The 15,956-nt window shown below is 36.2% G+C and overlaps 1 protein-coding gene across 1 annotated transcript in view; it reads right to left on the bottom strand.

Moving 5' to 3' along the window:
• nsun3 (NOP2/Sun RNA methyltransferase 3) overlaps positions 1-13,097 on the bottom strand; it is a 48,188-nt gene extending 35,091 nt beyond the window's left edge. Inside the window, exons 1-5 of the mRNA XM_056254433.1 lie at positions 12,930-13,097; positions 12,641-12,750; positions 10,651-11,012; positions 8,896-9,050; positions 5,875-5,996 (exon numbers count right to left, since the gene is read on the bottom strand). Coding sequence (XP_056110408.1) covers positions 5,875-5,996; positions 8,896-9,050; positions 10,651-11,012; positions 12,641-12,750; positions 12,930-13,043 — 863 coding nt within the window. The 5' untranslated portion in view covers positions 13,044-13,097. The remainder of the gene's footprint in view (positions 1-5,874; positions 5,997-8,895; positions 9,051-10,650; positions 11,013-12,640; positions 12,751-12,929) is intronic.
• Between the last annotated feature and the right edge of the window lie 2,859 nt (positions 13,098-15,956).

Genomic DNA, 15,956 nt, shown 5'->3' with positions numbered 1-15,956 from the left:
ATTTGACACGCCCCTTTTCTAAATGACTCTGTTATAGCCATACGAAAAATGCAAAAGTTCATGATTTACCACAATTGAACATATTCTAGTATGATTTAATATGATTCTAGCATGATTTACCATGTTATAGGATGATTTACCATGATATACCACATTCTAGAACAGGGTATCTGCACACTTCTTAAAGCAGCGCTCAGTAAGAATTCCGTTTTTGTCAAACAGCGACCCCTAGAGTCGCTGTGGAGCACTTGTACTGTCGTGAATAGCACTCACGCAGAGATGGCTCGCACTCACGGCCGGATCCCCTCCCCCTGTACACCGGTACCTGTTCAGTAGGATGGACGCTGTAACGAGTGGAAATAAGGTATGGCCCCTTTAAGAGCTGCGCGCGCCCAACACCACATGTATACGGCTCGCCGGCCCAAAGTTGCAAGGGTGGTTTTGCGGCTCACAGGCACCAGGGGGGTGCGAGACGACCACCATTCAACACGAAATCAGTAATATAAACATTACAATGACTCCAAAGCTGTTCGGTTAAGGTAAAAAAGTTAATTAGTTCACCTTTAAAGTCAAATTTAAGCCTTTTAAAGACCTTTTTAAGACCTGAAGAAATCAAAATTAATACCTTACATTAGGGGTGCGCAATATTTAAAAAAAAATGTCTCAATATTTTCAAAGTTTTGTTGATGATAATTAGATGATATTTTACTGATTGTGTTTGTGTACTGGTACCATGGCTGGTTTAGGCCTGTTGTTGACAGCTGACTCACGAAGATATTCATATTTTTCATATTCTATGCAGTGGTCAGTTCACAGCAGTGAAAGGAATTAACATTTTTTTATTAAAGGGCAATATTTGCAACCTTAAATTGAGTTCCAGGGGCATTTTCACCCATATATGGATTTTTTTTTTTTTTTTTTACTTAGAGGTATGCATCACCTTTTATGTCAAATTCTAACATTCAAATTAAATTATATTAGAATAATAACACAATACCACTGTTACCAGTTATATTAAATCATTAAAAACAAAATCCATCTTTGCAGTGCAGAGGAGACACAGAAGCAGCATCAGAACTGGCATTAATATATTTATACTCCATTTACAATTGCATAAATAAAGCTATGATATATTCAATTCTTTCAATTCTTAATTCAATATTTAAATATGAACTGATTTCTAATTGTAACATTTTAATTACAGGGTACTTTAAATGTGAAACTAAACCCGCCAGTAGGTGGCGGCAAGTCACTGTCTCAGGGAGTCATTCATACAAACGATTTGTTCAAACGGCTGATTCATTCAGGAACTGCAAGTGATTGTTCATTGAATCGTTAAAATGATTCGTTCAAAACGCGGATTTCAGTCAAGAAATCATCGCTGTCTTTTGCATTGAGTCTCTGCTACGGTTTCATTTTGAAATTCTCGTCAGCGAAATAAAGGGAAAACAAACAATATTGACAATATTGTTTATAAAATGTAACAATGTTAATTTAACTGTTATAAAATAAATATCATATTTGCTATTGTGCACGGGAAAACAGCCCTCTTGCTGATCAACATATGATATATAAAATACAAAAACTTTATACGTCTTAGGGAACATACCTATAACTGCACTGACACATCACGCAGTGAAAGCAAGCATGAGAGACAAATGCGATGTCAGCTCGCAGTGCGCCCTCGTACATAGTTAACTTTAAAGTAAAACAATGATTACAATATCATAATAGACAATACACATCGCACACCACTACGCACATAAAGAATGAACTTACAATTGAACTGAAATTAACCAGCTTTCTTCTCCTCTCCTGCTGTTTCGCGTGCAGGAGACAGACGTAATGCTGGCGCGAATGTGACGCGAAATGTCACGTGAACGAGCAAATCCACAAAGAACGAATAGTAAATAAAAAAGTACGCTAATTAGATAGTTTTAATTTGGAAAACATTTAGATATGTCTAACTCAAATTGCCATTGAAAATTTAAGACCTTTCATAAGTCAAAATAAGACTTTTTAAGACTTTTTAAGGCTATAAATTTTTAAAATCTAATTTAAGACTTTTTAAGGACCCGCGGATACCCTGTAGAATGATTTACCGCAGGATTATAGCATGATTTGCCATGATACACCATGTAATAGTATTGTTTACAATAGCTGCGTCCCAATGTGCATACTATCCATCCTAAATAGTATGTGACATTAGTAATTTTCAATACTATTTAGGGCGTAGTATGCACATTGGGACGCAGCTAATGATTTACCATGTTTCTTCTTCAGAACCGGTGCCCAGTTAACCAATTCCCTGGAACCGTTAGTATGCCTGCTTAACGATTCCGCTTATCGGTTCCGCTCGTTGCAAATGTGTCATGACGTCACACACGAGCTGCGTTATTTTGATTCAGAACGCAGCAAACATGACATCGAGGCAGAAGCGCTCGTTTGGTTATATTTCACGCGAAAAGACGACAATATATGAGGTGCCGTCTAGGGCTTAAATCAAACTTCATTCACGCACACAAATATGAAACACTTGCATATACACGTATACTAAGTAGTCAAACATACATGTATACTGCTGAATGCTCAAACAAATACATATGAAATGCACAACGACACACCTAAAGTCGCTCACGCATACATGCAAACTCTACACACACGAGATGCGCAAAACTCTCCAGGCACATACTCATATGAGACGCGCGCGCGCACACACAACTTAAACTGGAATGTCACTGTTTCTGTCACTGCGACTTCACGAACGGGTGAACACGCACACGCACACACACATCACTTTTGAAGTAAAATTGAGGATGCAGTGCATGTAATGCATCGAGATATCAAATTGAACTGAATCGATAACATGATAATCGAACCGAACCGTGAGACCATTGTAGGTTCACACCCCTAATACTCTGTGCTGTGTCAGCGAGTTAATAATAATTAACAAACAAAATAAGTTATAAGTTCAATAAGTTAATACAAACAAACAAATTTTTACTTATTCCCTCACCCAATGAGAATCGATAAGAGAATCGATAAGAGAATCGATAAGGAATCGAATCGATAAGCAATATCGATAATGGAATCGGAATTGTTAAATTCTTATCAATTCCCATCCCTAATCAAGTGTGTCAAAATGAAAGTGAGCCAATAAGTGGTCTTCTACTGCCCTCTGCTGGTCACACAAGTGCTTTTGCATTCAAATGTAGACATATGCTTACACACACACACACGGGATATGTTATTGTGAAAATCTCTTTTAATGGTGTATAAGCATGCATTTAACATATTTCTTTGTGATGTAATAATATAAAACTATATTAAAACTAATAAAAAAATAGCTTTAAGCGTTTGTTTGTTAGCCAATGCTGAAAGCTGATAAAAAAGATTAAAAATGTCGGTAACACTTTACAATAAGGTTCATTTATTAAACAGTAGTTAATGTATTAATTAACATGAACCATGAGCAATACATTTGTTACTGTTTTTGTTCATCTTTGTTAACATTAGTTAATACAAATCCAGCTGTTCATTGTTAGTTCATGTTAGTTCACAGTGCATTAACTAATGTTAACAAGATTTTAATAAAGTATTTGTAAATGTTGAAATTAACATTAACAAAGATTAACAAATGCTGAAGGAGTATTGTTCATTCTTAGTTAATGTTAACTACATTAGTTAACATTAACTAAGAATTCGTCGCGGGGGGCGTTCCCGAGCCCCGCGACGATAGATTTGGATCAAGAACCCCGAGAGAACCTTACCTAGCGTGCAGAGACTTTCTGTTTTCGAGTTATGAGTGAATTTGTACTTGGGGGGCGTGGCCCAACGTTATACTTTCGTATTTTAGCCTTCCTGTGACACAATTGTAAATAGTAATAAATAAAATAAATAAATGCAGTCCATAATACTCCAATAGATGAATTTGGACAAAATGTGATTGTAAATGTTAAAATAATGATTTAATAAAGTCTACATTTCAATTTTATATAACAATATTAGGGAGTAGTATGATGAAATGACAGCAGGGGGCAGTAAAATACCACTTATTGGCTGTTATAGCCATCCAAAATGTTACAGCCATCCAATTTACACTATTATAGCCATTCAAATGAAGAAGTTCAACCTTTTCTGATAATTATTGATGTAGAGAGTCCAGAGAATTGTACTGCACCGGTTTTAAACATTAAGATTTTACGATCATAGATGGAAAAGGCCATTTACAGCCAATACAGGCAATTTACCATAGGAAATGCATGGTTTTAAAGCTTTTCAACAGTTATAGCGCCACCTATTGTCCGATCTCCATGAAACTTTGCATGCTTCTTCACCATGGTATGACACATATGCTCTTCAATTTTTGTCAAGTTCTGAGTTTTTATTTATGATTTATAGGCTTTTGTGTGTATTTGACACGCCCCTTTTCTAAATGACCCTGTTATAGCATACGAAAAATGCAAAAGTTCAACTTTTTTTCAATGATTATTGATCTAGAGAGTCCAGAGAATTGCCCTAGACTGGTCTGGTTCTGATCGGGCGAAAACCCAGGGACTAGTTCGCAAAAGTAGGTTTTTAACATATTCGTGAATATTTAATGAACGATTTGATTGACAGCAATGGTTCTAGAGGCAAAGTTGTTCAGCCTGAGGAGATCTATCAAATGATATGCATATTTTGGGGATGTGTGCAACACCACGTGATTACAGAGCCATAAAACTTGTTAGCGCCAACTAGTGGCCAATTTCTTTCAAAACTCTTACAGACCTCTTGGGCCATGAGTCAAACATGCCCATCGAGTTTCGTTCCGATTGGCCTCCGTTAACCTTGTCTAATAGGTGCTCAAATTCATTGGCCGATGGCGGCCATGTTTTTTGAGTTATGCCAATTTCCTCATACACATTCATGGCACCTTGGACCAAGACACTGCATACCAATTTTCAAGTCAATCGGACTAACGGTCAGGTGGTCATAGCCCTTTTTATGTTTATTTAATGTTATAGCGCCACCTAGTGTTAGATCGACGCGGTTTTTTTACTGTGACCTCAGACTGTCCTCATACACATGTCTCTTGAGATTGGTGAAGATATCTCATTTACTTCTCGAGTTATAGCCATTTTAGTAAAATAGGCTCCTCCCACAACGATCATTTTACTCCCCCTAGCGACCGTGAATCGAAAATTCAACTTTTTTTCAATGATTATTGATACTCAGACTTCAGACAACATGTATGCATTTGTTTGGTTTTGATCGGGCGAAAAACCAGGGACTAGTTCGCAAAAGTAGGTTTTTGACAAAATTCAAAATGGCGGAAAAATTTGCATACCGGAAATGAAATCGGAGATATACGTTTTTTACGTCAGGCCTCCAGCTTTCCAATGATATAAGACACTTGAGTCTACGACATACGGTTTAGGAGTTATGAGCAGTTTCGCGCAATTGATTGCTGTAGCGCCACCTATAGGCCAATCGGGGTCATACTTTCTGAGGCTCTCCTCGATTTTTGTACTACCATCTGACAAAGTTTCAGAGCTCCAGCCCTTACGGTTTGTTCTGCACGATGCGTTTTACGGCAGAAGAATAATAATAATAATAATAATAATAATAATAATAAAAATCAGTACAAATACAATAGGTTTTCAGCACTTCGTGCTTGAACACCTAATAATAATAATAATAATAAAAATCAGTACAAATACAATAGGTTTTCAGCACTTCGTGCTTGAACACCTAATAATAAAAATCAGTACAAATACAATAGGTTTTCAGCACTTCGTGCTTGAACACCTAATAATAAAGCAGCTTTGTTTAGCATAGTCTACTTGCCCACATGAGTGTGTGTGTGTGGTAGTTCCCATGATAGATATTTACCAGAGCAGCTCCTTCTGTAAGAGTGGTAGTTGAGTTCTCTCCTTCAGCCACATTTCCCCTTGGTGGGTATCAGGGGTATAAAGCCAACTCCGGTCATTAGAGCACGGGGCATCAACAAGCACCTGACACACATGGACGGAGCAACGCACACAGACAAACACACATCAGAGAACAGGTTTTAACTCCGCAGGGAAGAAAAAAACAGTGTACGAGACTGAAGGGGAATATTTCATGTTGACTTGGGGGACGGCGAACATAACACAAAGAGGAAAGCAGAAGGACAGCAGGGACCTGCCGGAATCGGCCTCATTAGCTCTTTAAAAGAACCAACACACTCACACCGTTCTCTGTGAGACCGGCTGGGCAAATGAGAGAGTGGCTGAGGCAGAGAGAGAGAGAGAGAGAGGTATAGTGGAAACACCACACACACCTGGGGTCAATAATCTCAAATCGCACCTGCGCTAGAATCTTCTACAGTGGTTAAACAAACAACTAACGCAAGCGGCAAGAATCTCCCTGAAAGATTCAGATGAACAATAGAATGAATGAAAAAATGATCCAAACCTCTCTTTTTCTCTGGAAATCCTGCGGCCCCATACCCAGCAAAACCCCTCATTCCTTGCTCTAGCTAAGCTCATCTATCTCGGCTTCCTTTGAGACTACTCTCTCCTCATTAGAACTGGCTGAAACTGCAGTCAAGCTGACAATTGAGCCCCACTGTTTTTCTCCCTGCCAGATTTGTATTAGAGCCTCTTAATTCCCTCTCTTAGCTCTGCTGCCTGTCTGGCTAAGAGAATGCCGGGGGGCACTCTGGAGACCGACGTCACTAAAGGACATGATGGTGTAGAAAGACCCCCGCGGGCCTGACAATGTGATCTAGGAACGGCTGCATTTTTAAGAGGAAGAGCTGAACCTGTTACCCTCATCTAAGTGCCAGCACTGATAAAGTGATTTGATTACGGGCGTCAGAGACATATTCATTTGACATTTCGGGACAGGAGGTTTCATCACCACAGCTTGAACGCGTACCTGTGTCCCCTCCATCGAGGGTCCCGGGGATCTTAAGCATCTGTCCAATGTGAATGGAGGTCAGTGAGTAAAAACAAAACCAAAAAACAACACTGCCACCTTCTGGTTGGATCGGTGTATCACAGCCATGTACTTACACAATTCACTGCAGCTGAAATGAAAAACCCCAACAACTTTTATTCCTTTTCACACAAATTATGATTACAGCAGCAGATTATTGATTATTAAAGACTTACTTTCCTGCGGTTAATTGCACAATACTATGTTATGACCTCAAAACAAGGTGTTGTATGTAAGTTTTTGACTGTACTAAAGAATACAAATACCATAATATGTTTGCAGATATTTAGGAATTGAAATGTGGTTTTTTTCCGTGTCGGAATGTCTGTTTTTGTTTTGGTCTGTGCGATACCCGCACGTTGCCAATTTACCCAATACTATTTCGCCACCACAGGTTGCCAGTTGGCGGAAAACACAGCATGTAGCAGCCATGGAAGCCAGCGAACAAACTGGGTCAGAGATCGCAGATTCTACCTGACCTAAAAAGCCTCCGCACTCATCTAAAAATCTCTATGAACGGAAGCATTAAAACGCATTATTACACGGCTCTGTGGAATGCTTGATTCTGATTGGTCAATCGCGTCATCCAGTGGTGTGTTATTCCTTGATAACAACCGCTGAAAACAGATAACACAGGCTCATCTGGGTTACTGAAGTCACCAGCGCTATACACTTTTTTTTTTCCGCTTAGTTTTGCTTTTGGTGAGCCAATAAAATAGTAAAACTCAGTCGAATCAATATTTTGTGTACAGTTATTTAATTATGCCATCCAGTAACATGGCCTCGCTCTCTCGTTTCATACAAACGCAGCTGCTGCCATTTTGTGAAACACGAGACCCAATAAAAGAGCTCAAAATCTTGTAGAAGCAAGCTAAAATGGCATGGTAGCTTCAGCAAATACATTTATATCTCTAGTTTTCTTTTGTTAACACTATCGGTTAAGTTTAGGGTAGGGTTTAATGTCGGTGGTACATTCTTTTTTTAAATGTAATAGAGCATTAACCTTTTAGCACAACTCACCGGACATTTAATTTCTGAACTGCTGTGATGCGTACAACATCCAACATAATAAAACAATGCCAAATTCATGTTCACCAGTATCGGATAAAGCTGAACATGTTTTTAGCGCCAGCCACTGAACATTTCACTTTGAAAGGGACGTGAGACATGCAAGAAGCAGCATAATACCATTTTGTAGAAATCTCGCCACAGGGATGTTTTTTTCAGTGAGCCTCTGTTGAAAAAAACAACAAAAAAACGTCTAGCATCCCAGCCACCCTGAGCCCTTTTTATTTAAAACCATCACGACACCTCCTGTCGCATTGTGTATTCGTTTACCTTTCTGCTCAGTGGCCCGACTCTTCTCTCACCGCAAGAAGAGGATAATACTCAGTCAGCAGTATCTGGGAACCTTAAAAGCTCCATATTCACTGCTTGATTGGCATGTTTGGCCTGGAGGGCTGCTAGTGACCTGCCTAGTGTCTTGTCACCCCATGATGAGTGGGAAAAAAATGCGTACATATGCAGCTTTGCCTTCAAATGACTGAGTGTGCAGAAAACCTCTATTCCACCTGGCAGCTTTTTTGGTTGCTTTGAGAGGGAAAGTAAGGGCTTGCACTAAGTGTTACGCCAACTGTGATAAATGAGGGAGATTGGAGGCAGCATCGGTACTCATGTGAGAGTGTCACTCTGACATTCATAAATAAGCAGGGTTTTTTTTCCCAAACACTTGGATGGATGACATTCAGGCGAGGTTAATTCAGTGCATTTAGCTTCTGCAGTTAAAAGAATCTTACAAATGTTAGGTAATGTTCCCTCCTATGGAGAAGTCATTTGATGATTCGTTCTGGGTAAAAATCAGTGCTTAAAATAGCAAAATGATGGCTTAAATGTTGTATGGCTGTGGCAGATGAGCAGAGGTGAGAGTGGTACCTTGTCGTAAGCCCCTGGCCGCACGCTCCCAATGCACCGGCCGTCCAGGTGAGTCACTGAAAGCAGATGTCGTAGTGTAGGAGGAAAATATGATTCCAGAGTCTTCAGTAGCCAATCATATCTGTGCTTATCCAGCTCATTACAGTGCAAGAGACCTGGGAGTTAACAAAAATATAATTGTAGGGTACAACAAAGTCATTTACATTTAAATGGTTCATTTAATGAAAAAATATATTTTAAATTAGAAGTTCTATGTACTACATAAATGTGCTGTAAGTTTCAGTACTGAACAACCAAGTCTAAGAAACATAAAATACACTACTGTTCAAAAGTCTGGACTCAGTTGTATGCAAGTATGGGTATGATTTAATTTGTATTTAAAGAAGTCTCTTATGCTAACCAAGGCTGCATTTATTTGATCACAAATACAGTAAAAAGTAATATTGTGAAATATTATTTCAATTTAAAAGAACCTTTTTCTATTTTTTAATGATTTAAAATGAATAATTTTTAAAAATGTAATTTTATCACTGTGATGGCAAAGCTACATTTTTAGCATCGTTACTCCAGTCTTCAATGTCACATAATCTTTCAGAAATAATTGTAATATGCTGATTTGGTGCTTAATAACAATTTCTTATTATCAGCAATTATCTTATTATTAGCTGAAAACTGTTGTTCTGTTCAATAATTTTGTGTAAACTTCTACTGACTATAAGTAACGCTGCAAGTACATATCAACTTATTCTACTAACCTAATCTAATCGTCTACTAATAATACTCTAATTAGAGTTAGTTGACTTGTAGTTGCAAATTAATGAGAATTAGTTGACATGTAGTTGCAAAGTTACTTCTAGTTAGTAGAATGTCAAAAGTGGACTATCGAAATAAAGTGTAACCTAAAATTGTCAATTATTCCACTAGACTACACTTGGAATCTCCTGTTTCTCTGCTCAAATCCTCACTTATGTCTCTCTCTGTTTTCACAGAGATGCTTTAAAACTTTACCCCCAATTTCTTCACTTCTAATTCCTGTTGACATCCTTTACTTCAAGAATGATTAAAAATTAGGAAAGGCAACATACCAGCCCACTTATTTTTTCTTATTTTAGCATTTTTAATTATCTGTGCTTTTAAAATTTCACGAACATAAAAATAAATCAGTTAATGCAATATAATTACATATGTACACTACACTATTTATAAAAGATTTGGGGCCATTAAGTTTTTTAAAAGGAATGGATATACTTATATTCAGCAAAGATGTATAAATTGGTTAAAAAAAAAACAGCATATTAATTTACAAATAACAAATAAAGCTGTTCTTCTGATCTTTGTAAAAAAAAAAGTATCAAGTTCAACACAAATATTAAGCAGCACAACTGTTTTCAACATTGATAATAATAAATGTTTCTTGAGCAGCAAAACTCAAGAATGATTTCTGAATGATCATGTGACACTGAAGACTGGAGTAATGATTGAGCTTTGCCAATAAAGGAACATTACATTTATATATATATACTTTAAATTGTAATAATATTTTACAATATTGCTGCTTTCACTGTATATTTGATCAACAAAATCCAGCATTGGTGAGCATAAGATACTTTTTTCAAAAACCTTCCCAACCCCAAACTTATGAAATGACACAACATGGTTTATCATTAGGTATGTTCCAGTCAGAGATCATTTCACATATATTAGGCATGGCCCTGGCTATGGCTAACCTGACTCTAGACTAGGTTTGTAACTTACCAGGAGTGGCTGTCTGTAATATGGCCAGACTTTTCCCCCCAGGAGCTGCACAGAGATCAAGCACATTTTCTCCTTCCTTCACATTCAAAGTCAGTACTGGGAGAAGAGAGGCTGCATTCAGGAGGTAGTACTGCTTTAACCAGCCTGGGTGGTGGCCTTGGGTGGGAATACGCACTGGATCCCGATGAATAAAACACTGCAGGGGGATGTGTGTCGTATGGGACTGGGATTCAGGATGTGTCGTCTGTGGAAGGAGGTTTGCGTATCCAAGCGCTGTGAGACACTGCTTGAGGTTTGTAAGGTCACTGAAGCGATTAAGCAGGACACCGTATTGCCATGAGAGTGGATTCAGAAGCACATCCCTGAAGACATCAAACATTTATGTGGGCTAAATTCAGAGATAAATATGTCGCACTTCTGTATATCAGGTAAAATCTTACATTTCCAGAAAGCTAATACTTAGAACAACAACAACAAAGTACTGTGAAAGTATCATGGTTTGGTAACACTTTACAATATGGACTCATTTGGGTCCTGTTTTGTATAATATATATTCCAAAACTGTCGCTTTATCTAAAAGTTGTGGAAAGAGCCAGGCCATAGTAGCCTGTAGGGATGACAAGTTATCCTATAAGGCTCTAAATGATTTTAGACCTGTTGCTCTGACATCATTGGTGATGAAATGTGTCGAGAAATTTGTTAGGGATGAATTTGTAGTCTTTTAGTTCCGTTGGAGTTAGCTTACCAGGCCAGAAGGGGAGTTGAGGATGCCTCATCCACCCTGTTAAATATGATTATGAAACATCTGGAGGGAAGTAAAACCCATGTTAGATTGCTCTGTGTAGATTTTTCTTTAGCTTTTAATACTATTCAGCATCATGTGTTAATAAAGAAACGGATTTCAGAGTTTAAATTAGAATTTAAGATAGTGGGGTGGTTATTATATATTTTAAGAGATAGAATGCAGAGTCCTTTTCAGACACCCTTATTACGTCCACAGGTTCTCCTCAAGGATGTGTTCTCACCCTAACTCTACATAATTATATTGTAAGCAAACACACAGATGGGCTCATTTTAAAATTTGCTGATGATACTGTTATTGTTAGTTTGCTGACTAAGGATGAGAATTGTCATGGTCCAGCGGTGAATGATTTTATGACATGGTGTGACGGTGCCTTTTTGTAAATGTAAAAAAAGACCAGAGATATGGTAATTGATTTTAGAGTCCTTTGGCTTCTCGACCGGGCTTATCATTGATAATAAGTTGCGTTTTGATACTCATGTTGAAGCAGTAAGCAAAAAAGGCCAGCAACGGTTACACTGTCTTCTTATGACCATGTACTATGCATATTATATTGAATCTGTCCTTTGCTTCTCTATATGCTGTTGGGATGGTAATGTTAATGTTAAACATTGAAACTCATTGAATGGCACTGTCAACCAAGGTAGTAAGATTATTGGCATTAAGCAGACAAGTTATCACATAGTTTCGAACGGGTTGTCTTACAGAAAGCTAGAGCTATCCTTGCAGGTTGTACTCATCCACTGTTCCATGAATTTAAAATGCTTCCTTCTGGTTACAGTATGCCTGAACTTAAAAGCAATCGGTATAACTAAATTAAACTAACAATGAGCTAAATATTTTTACAGCATGTTTTTAATCTTAGTTAATAAAAATGGTCATATACATGGATGTTATGGTCATACAATGTTAACAAATTCGACTTTTGATTTTAATAATGTATTAGTAAATGTTAGGATTAACATTAACGATTAATACAATGCTTTAGAAGTATTGTTCATTGTAGTTAACCATTGTTAGTTAACAAATGAAACCTTATTGTGAAGTGTCACCCATGGTTTTAAATGTAAAACCATAATAAATGTAATGCCATAATAACCTAGTAAGTGAAAGCATGATAAAAATGAAGAATGAAAACGTTTTTACAGCATTTAAGAAAATGATTATTTTGAAAAATCCTATTCCCACCTTGCACTACGCCACTGCTCTCCTAGCTCTTCACTGTACTGTGCATCAAAATGCTTCAGTACAGTCTTACAGACTTGCCTCCGAGGTGCAGATTTACATTGTGCTGCAAGCTAATGATGTGAACAATTATTTAAACATATTTAAATAATTTAAAAAAATGAAATAAGAATGATTATAACTAGATATCTTATACCTGATACACATAAAACACATTTATAAAGTGTTGCCAATGTTTTTCTGTAGTAATAAACCATATATCTAATACCCTCTCGGTGTTTAGTCCACTCACCGTATTAGAGACTGTGCAATAAGACGAGGCGATTAGAGTACACTTAAAATACTTCAGAGCGAGAAGATGACTGCTTGAAAATCCCTTTATGCAGCATAATTTCGGAGAAAACATCGATGTTGGTATACCGTTTTTTTTAAAGTATGTATTGTCCGTCTTCTGACCTTGTTCCCCCAGAAACGTGGATTATGATATTAGTTCCGTGTTTCTGTGTTCACATGTCGGCTTTCGTTCATGCGAATTCGTTCCGCGTCAGGTCATCTTCATACTGTTTACTGTCTATGTTTTCTGGTCGGATGCATTGCGAACAGCCCCAACAAACACCACCACACTGGTTCAACAAAACCCACCAACTGGTGAAAGTGTTGTGAAATAAAGTCCGTACACTTTATTTGGTTACACTTTATTGTGTGCCCTTGTTACAATCGTGTGCATTGTAAAAAAATAAAATAAAAAAAAACATTATATGATATGATCAATAAGTTATTTGACCACATATAGGCCTAGGCTATTTTTACATTACCTACTTTAACTCATCAACATAAGCTGAGGTTTTCATATATATATATATATATATATATATATATATATATATATATATATATATATATATATATATATATATATATATATATATATATTCATTCTAGAATTGTGGGTAGGCCTACATTTCGAGTCTCCCAGATAAACCTTTTATAATAAAAAATAAAATAAAAAAATTGAATCAGTTTTGAATAATAACCTTTATGATAATAACACAAACTATATTAAAATATCTCTACAAATAATGCTTTATGTATATTTAGGGTGGGGGGGATTATTGGAAATATTAACTGACTCCCACTCCACCATATTATTGACTGTCTCAGCCTCCTGATTCATACATTCAACTTGAATTATCATGGAACAATTAAGTCTAATTTTCAAATATTTTTTGTGTTTACTCTATTAAGTTATATAAACAATTACAAAGAATACAGAAAATATATATTCTATGCAATTTAATTAATAAAAAAAATAGTTTAATAAATGAAAAATTAATTTTCCAGAAATTAAACAAAAGTGTGCTTTGATGAACACAGAAAAACATATTTTGATGGTAAGAACAAGACAATATATGTAATTCGCTGAATGGAAACATTTTGTTTTTTATAAGAATTGTTGAAGGTTAACAATGTTTGCAAGATAAATGAGTTTAAATGATCTCATTGATACATTTTTTACATTATGAGACTTTTTGATGTTGTGATGGGAATGACGTTTTGCAGTGCAAGTTGGCAAATAGATTTAAAATACTCAAATTATATTTAAGCTCAGTCGTGGCCATTATTATATCTTTACATCAAAGCATGTAAACATTGTCTTGACACAATTCTAACAAAATTCAACCAAATTTCATTCATCAAAATGTAAGATGGCAAAATAGCCCACAATTGAAGAATCACCCAATTACTCAAATAAGTAGGCTATACTTTAGGGTTAGTTGCTGCTTGTAATTATGCATGCTTGCAGGACTGGACACCATTAGTTAAGTGTTACCAAAGTCTCTTTCGTCAAAAGTAGGCCTATTTGTTAAATGTTTAAGGCTTTTCGGGACTTTCACACTCAAAATGAGAAAGCTTTTTTGTTGTTCTTTGCTCATTTTAATTTTGCAATCAGAGTTGTTCAAAAGGAGAGATTTTAAAAGTACCAGATACTGTGATATGCAAGCCTAGAAAATGATGAGCATAAGTGCTTTCAGTAATTAATAATGCACTTTAGAATGCTATGGATTTTGGAGTGATGATCAAAGTTTGATTACAATTACTGGCCTAATGGAAGGCCAAATATGGAGGAAGACCTGAAAGATGTGTGATGGCGTTCTATTGAGGTATATAGACGTTAACATTTTAAGCCTAGTTTCACTTTTTTTAGTGAGTATAAATCATTATAATCAGTATAAAATATTAACTATACCAAGGGTGATTTTAAACCTTTTACATTTTGTTACACTTTCTGATTGCAGATTGCAGAAGTAGCCTACAACAGATTTTCCTTTGAATTTTAATATTATCCTTGCGAAAAAAAAAGAAAAAAAACTATAAGTATAGGCATTTTTATTTTATTGTTTTCCATGAATTATACAGAAAGCATCTCCACAGTTCAACTCTCTTTTATAGTTTTACCGTGATGGTGTAGTTACGGCATGTACCAGCAGAAGGCGCCGCTAACAGTTGTGCAAATGTGTGCATTATCAAACAGTTGTAATGACACGGAAATGTGTTGAGTGAGAGTGAAAATTAACAGAATAAACTTTCTCTCTTTCTTAATTTGACATTCATATTAAATGTAAACGGGTTGCAAAAGGCGCAGGTACTGCAAGCAGAGCAAACTGGATGATGGACAGAAGTTCTCATCAACTTAGTGTGTGGGGTAAAATACAAAACAAAACATCCAACAATGTAAATTATAAAAATCGCAATAGCATAAAATAAATATGAAAGCATGTTTTTACAGTATATGTCATAATACATTAATATATATATATATATATATATATATATGGAGGCTGAGCATTGATACACTTAAAGTAATGCACTTTATCATCTTTAAGAAGATGACAAATGTGTTTTCCTCCCTGATAAAGCACGATGTACATCTAACTCAAAAACGAGCTTGTACAAACTTTAAAATGTTTCAAATCACATGTAAAAGTTTACTTTCTCAAGATCTCTTTATCTGTTGCTGGTGCTATTTGAGAGTATGAATGTCGTTCTCAAAATTAAGACAGCGTAGTGTATAAACGTATAGATGCTGCTGAGAAAAAAAAGAAAGATATTTTCTGATATTTTAAAGGCAAACTGTGTCAAAATGAACTGCACATTTCATATGCACAAGAGCTTAAGATATGCACATGGACCATAAGAACATGTTTGTACAATTTCAAGTACACAAATTTAAACTTTTATATATTTACATATTTTTCAATTCTCTTAAAAAATAGGTCTGTAACATGTTTTCCACACAAAAAAGAAAAGAAAAGAATAA

Source organism: Rhinichthys klamathensis, unplaced genomic scaffold, assembly GCF_029890125.1.
Source record: "Rhinichthys klamathensis goyatoka isolate OS25496 unplaced genomic scaffold, OSU_Roscu_1.1 h1tg000111l_1, whole genome shotgun sequence".
In the NCBI taxonomy this organism is placed as follows: Eukaryota; Metazoa; Chordata; class Actinopteri; order Cypriniformes; family Leuciscidae; genus Rhinichthys; species Rhinichthys klamathensis.
The sequence above is the reverse complement of the archived record's forward strand: the minus strand, read 5'-3'. Positions and strand labels throughout refer to the sequence as shown.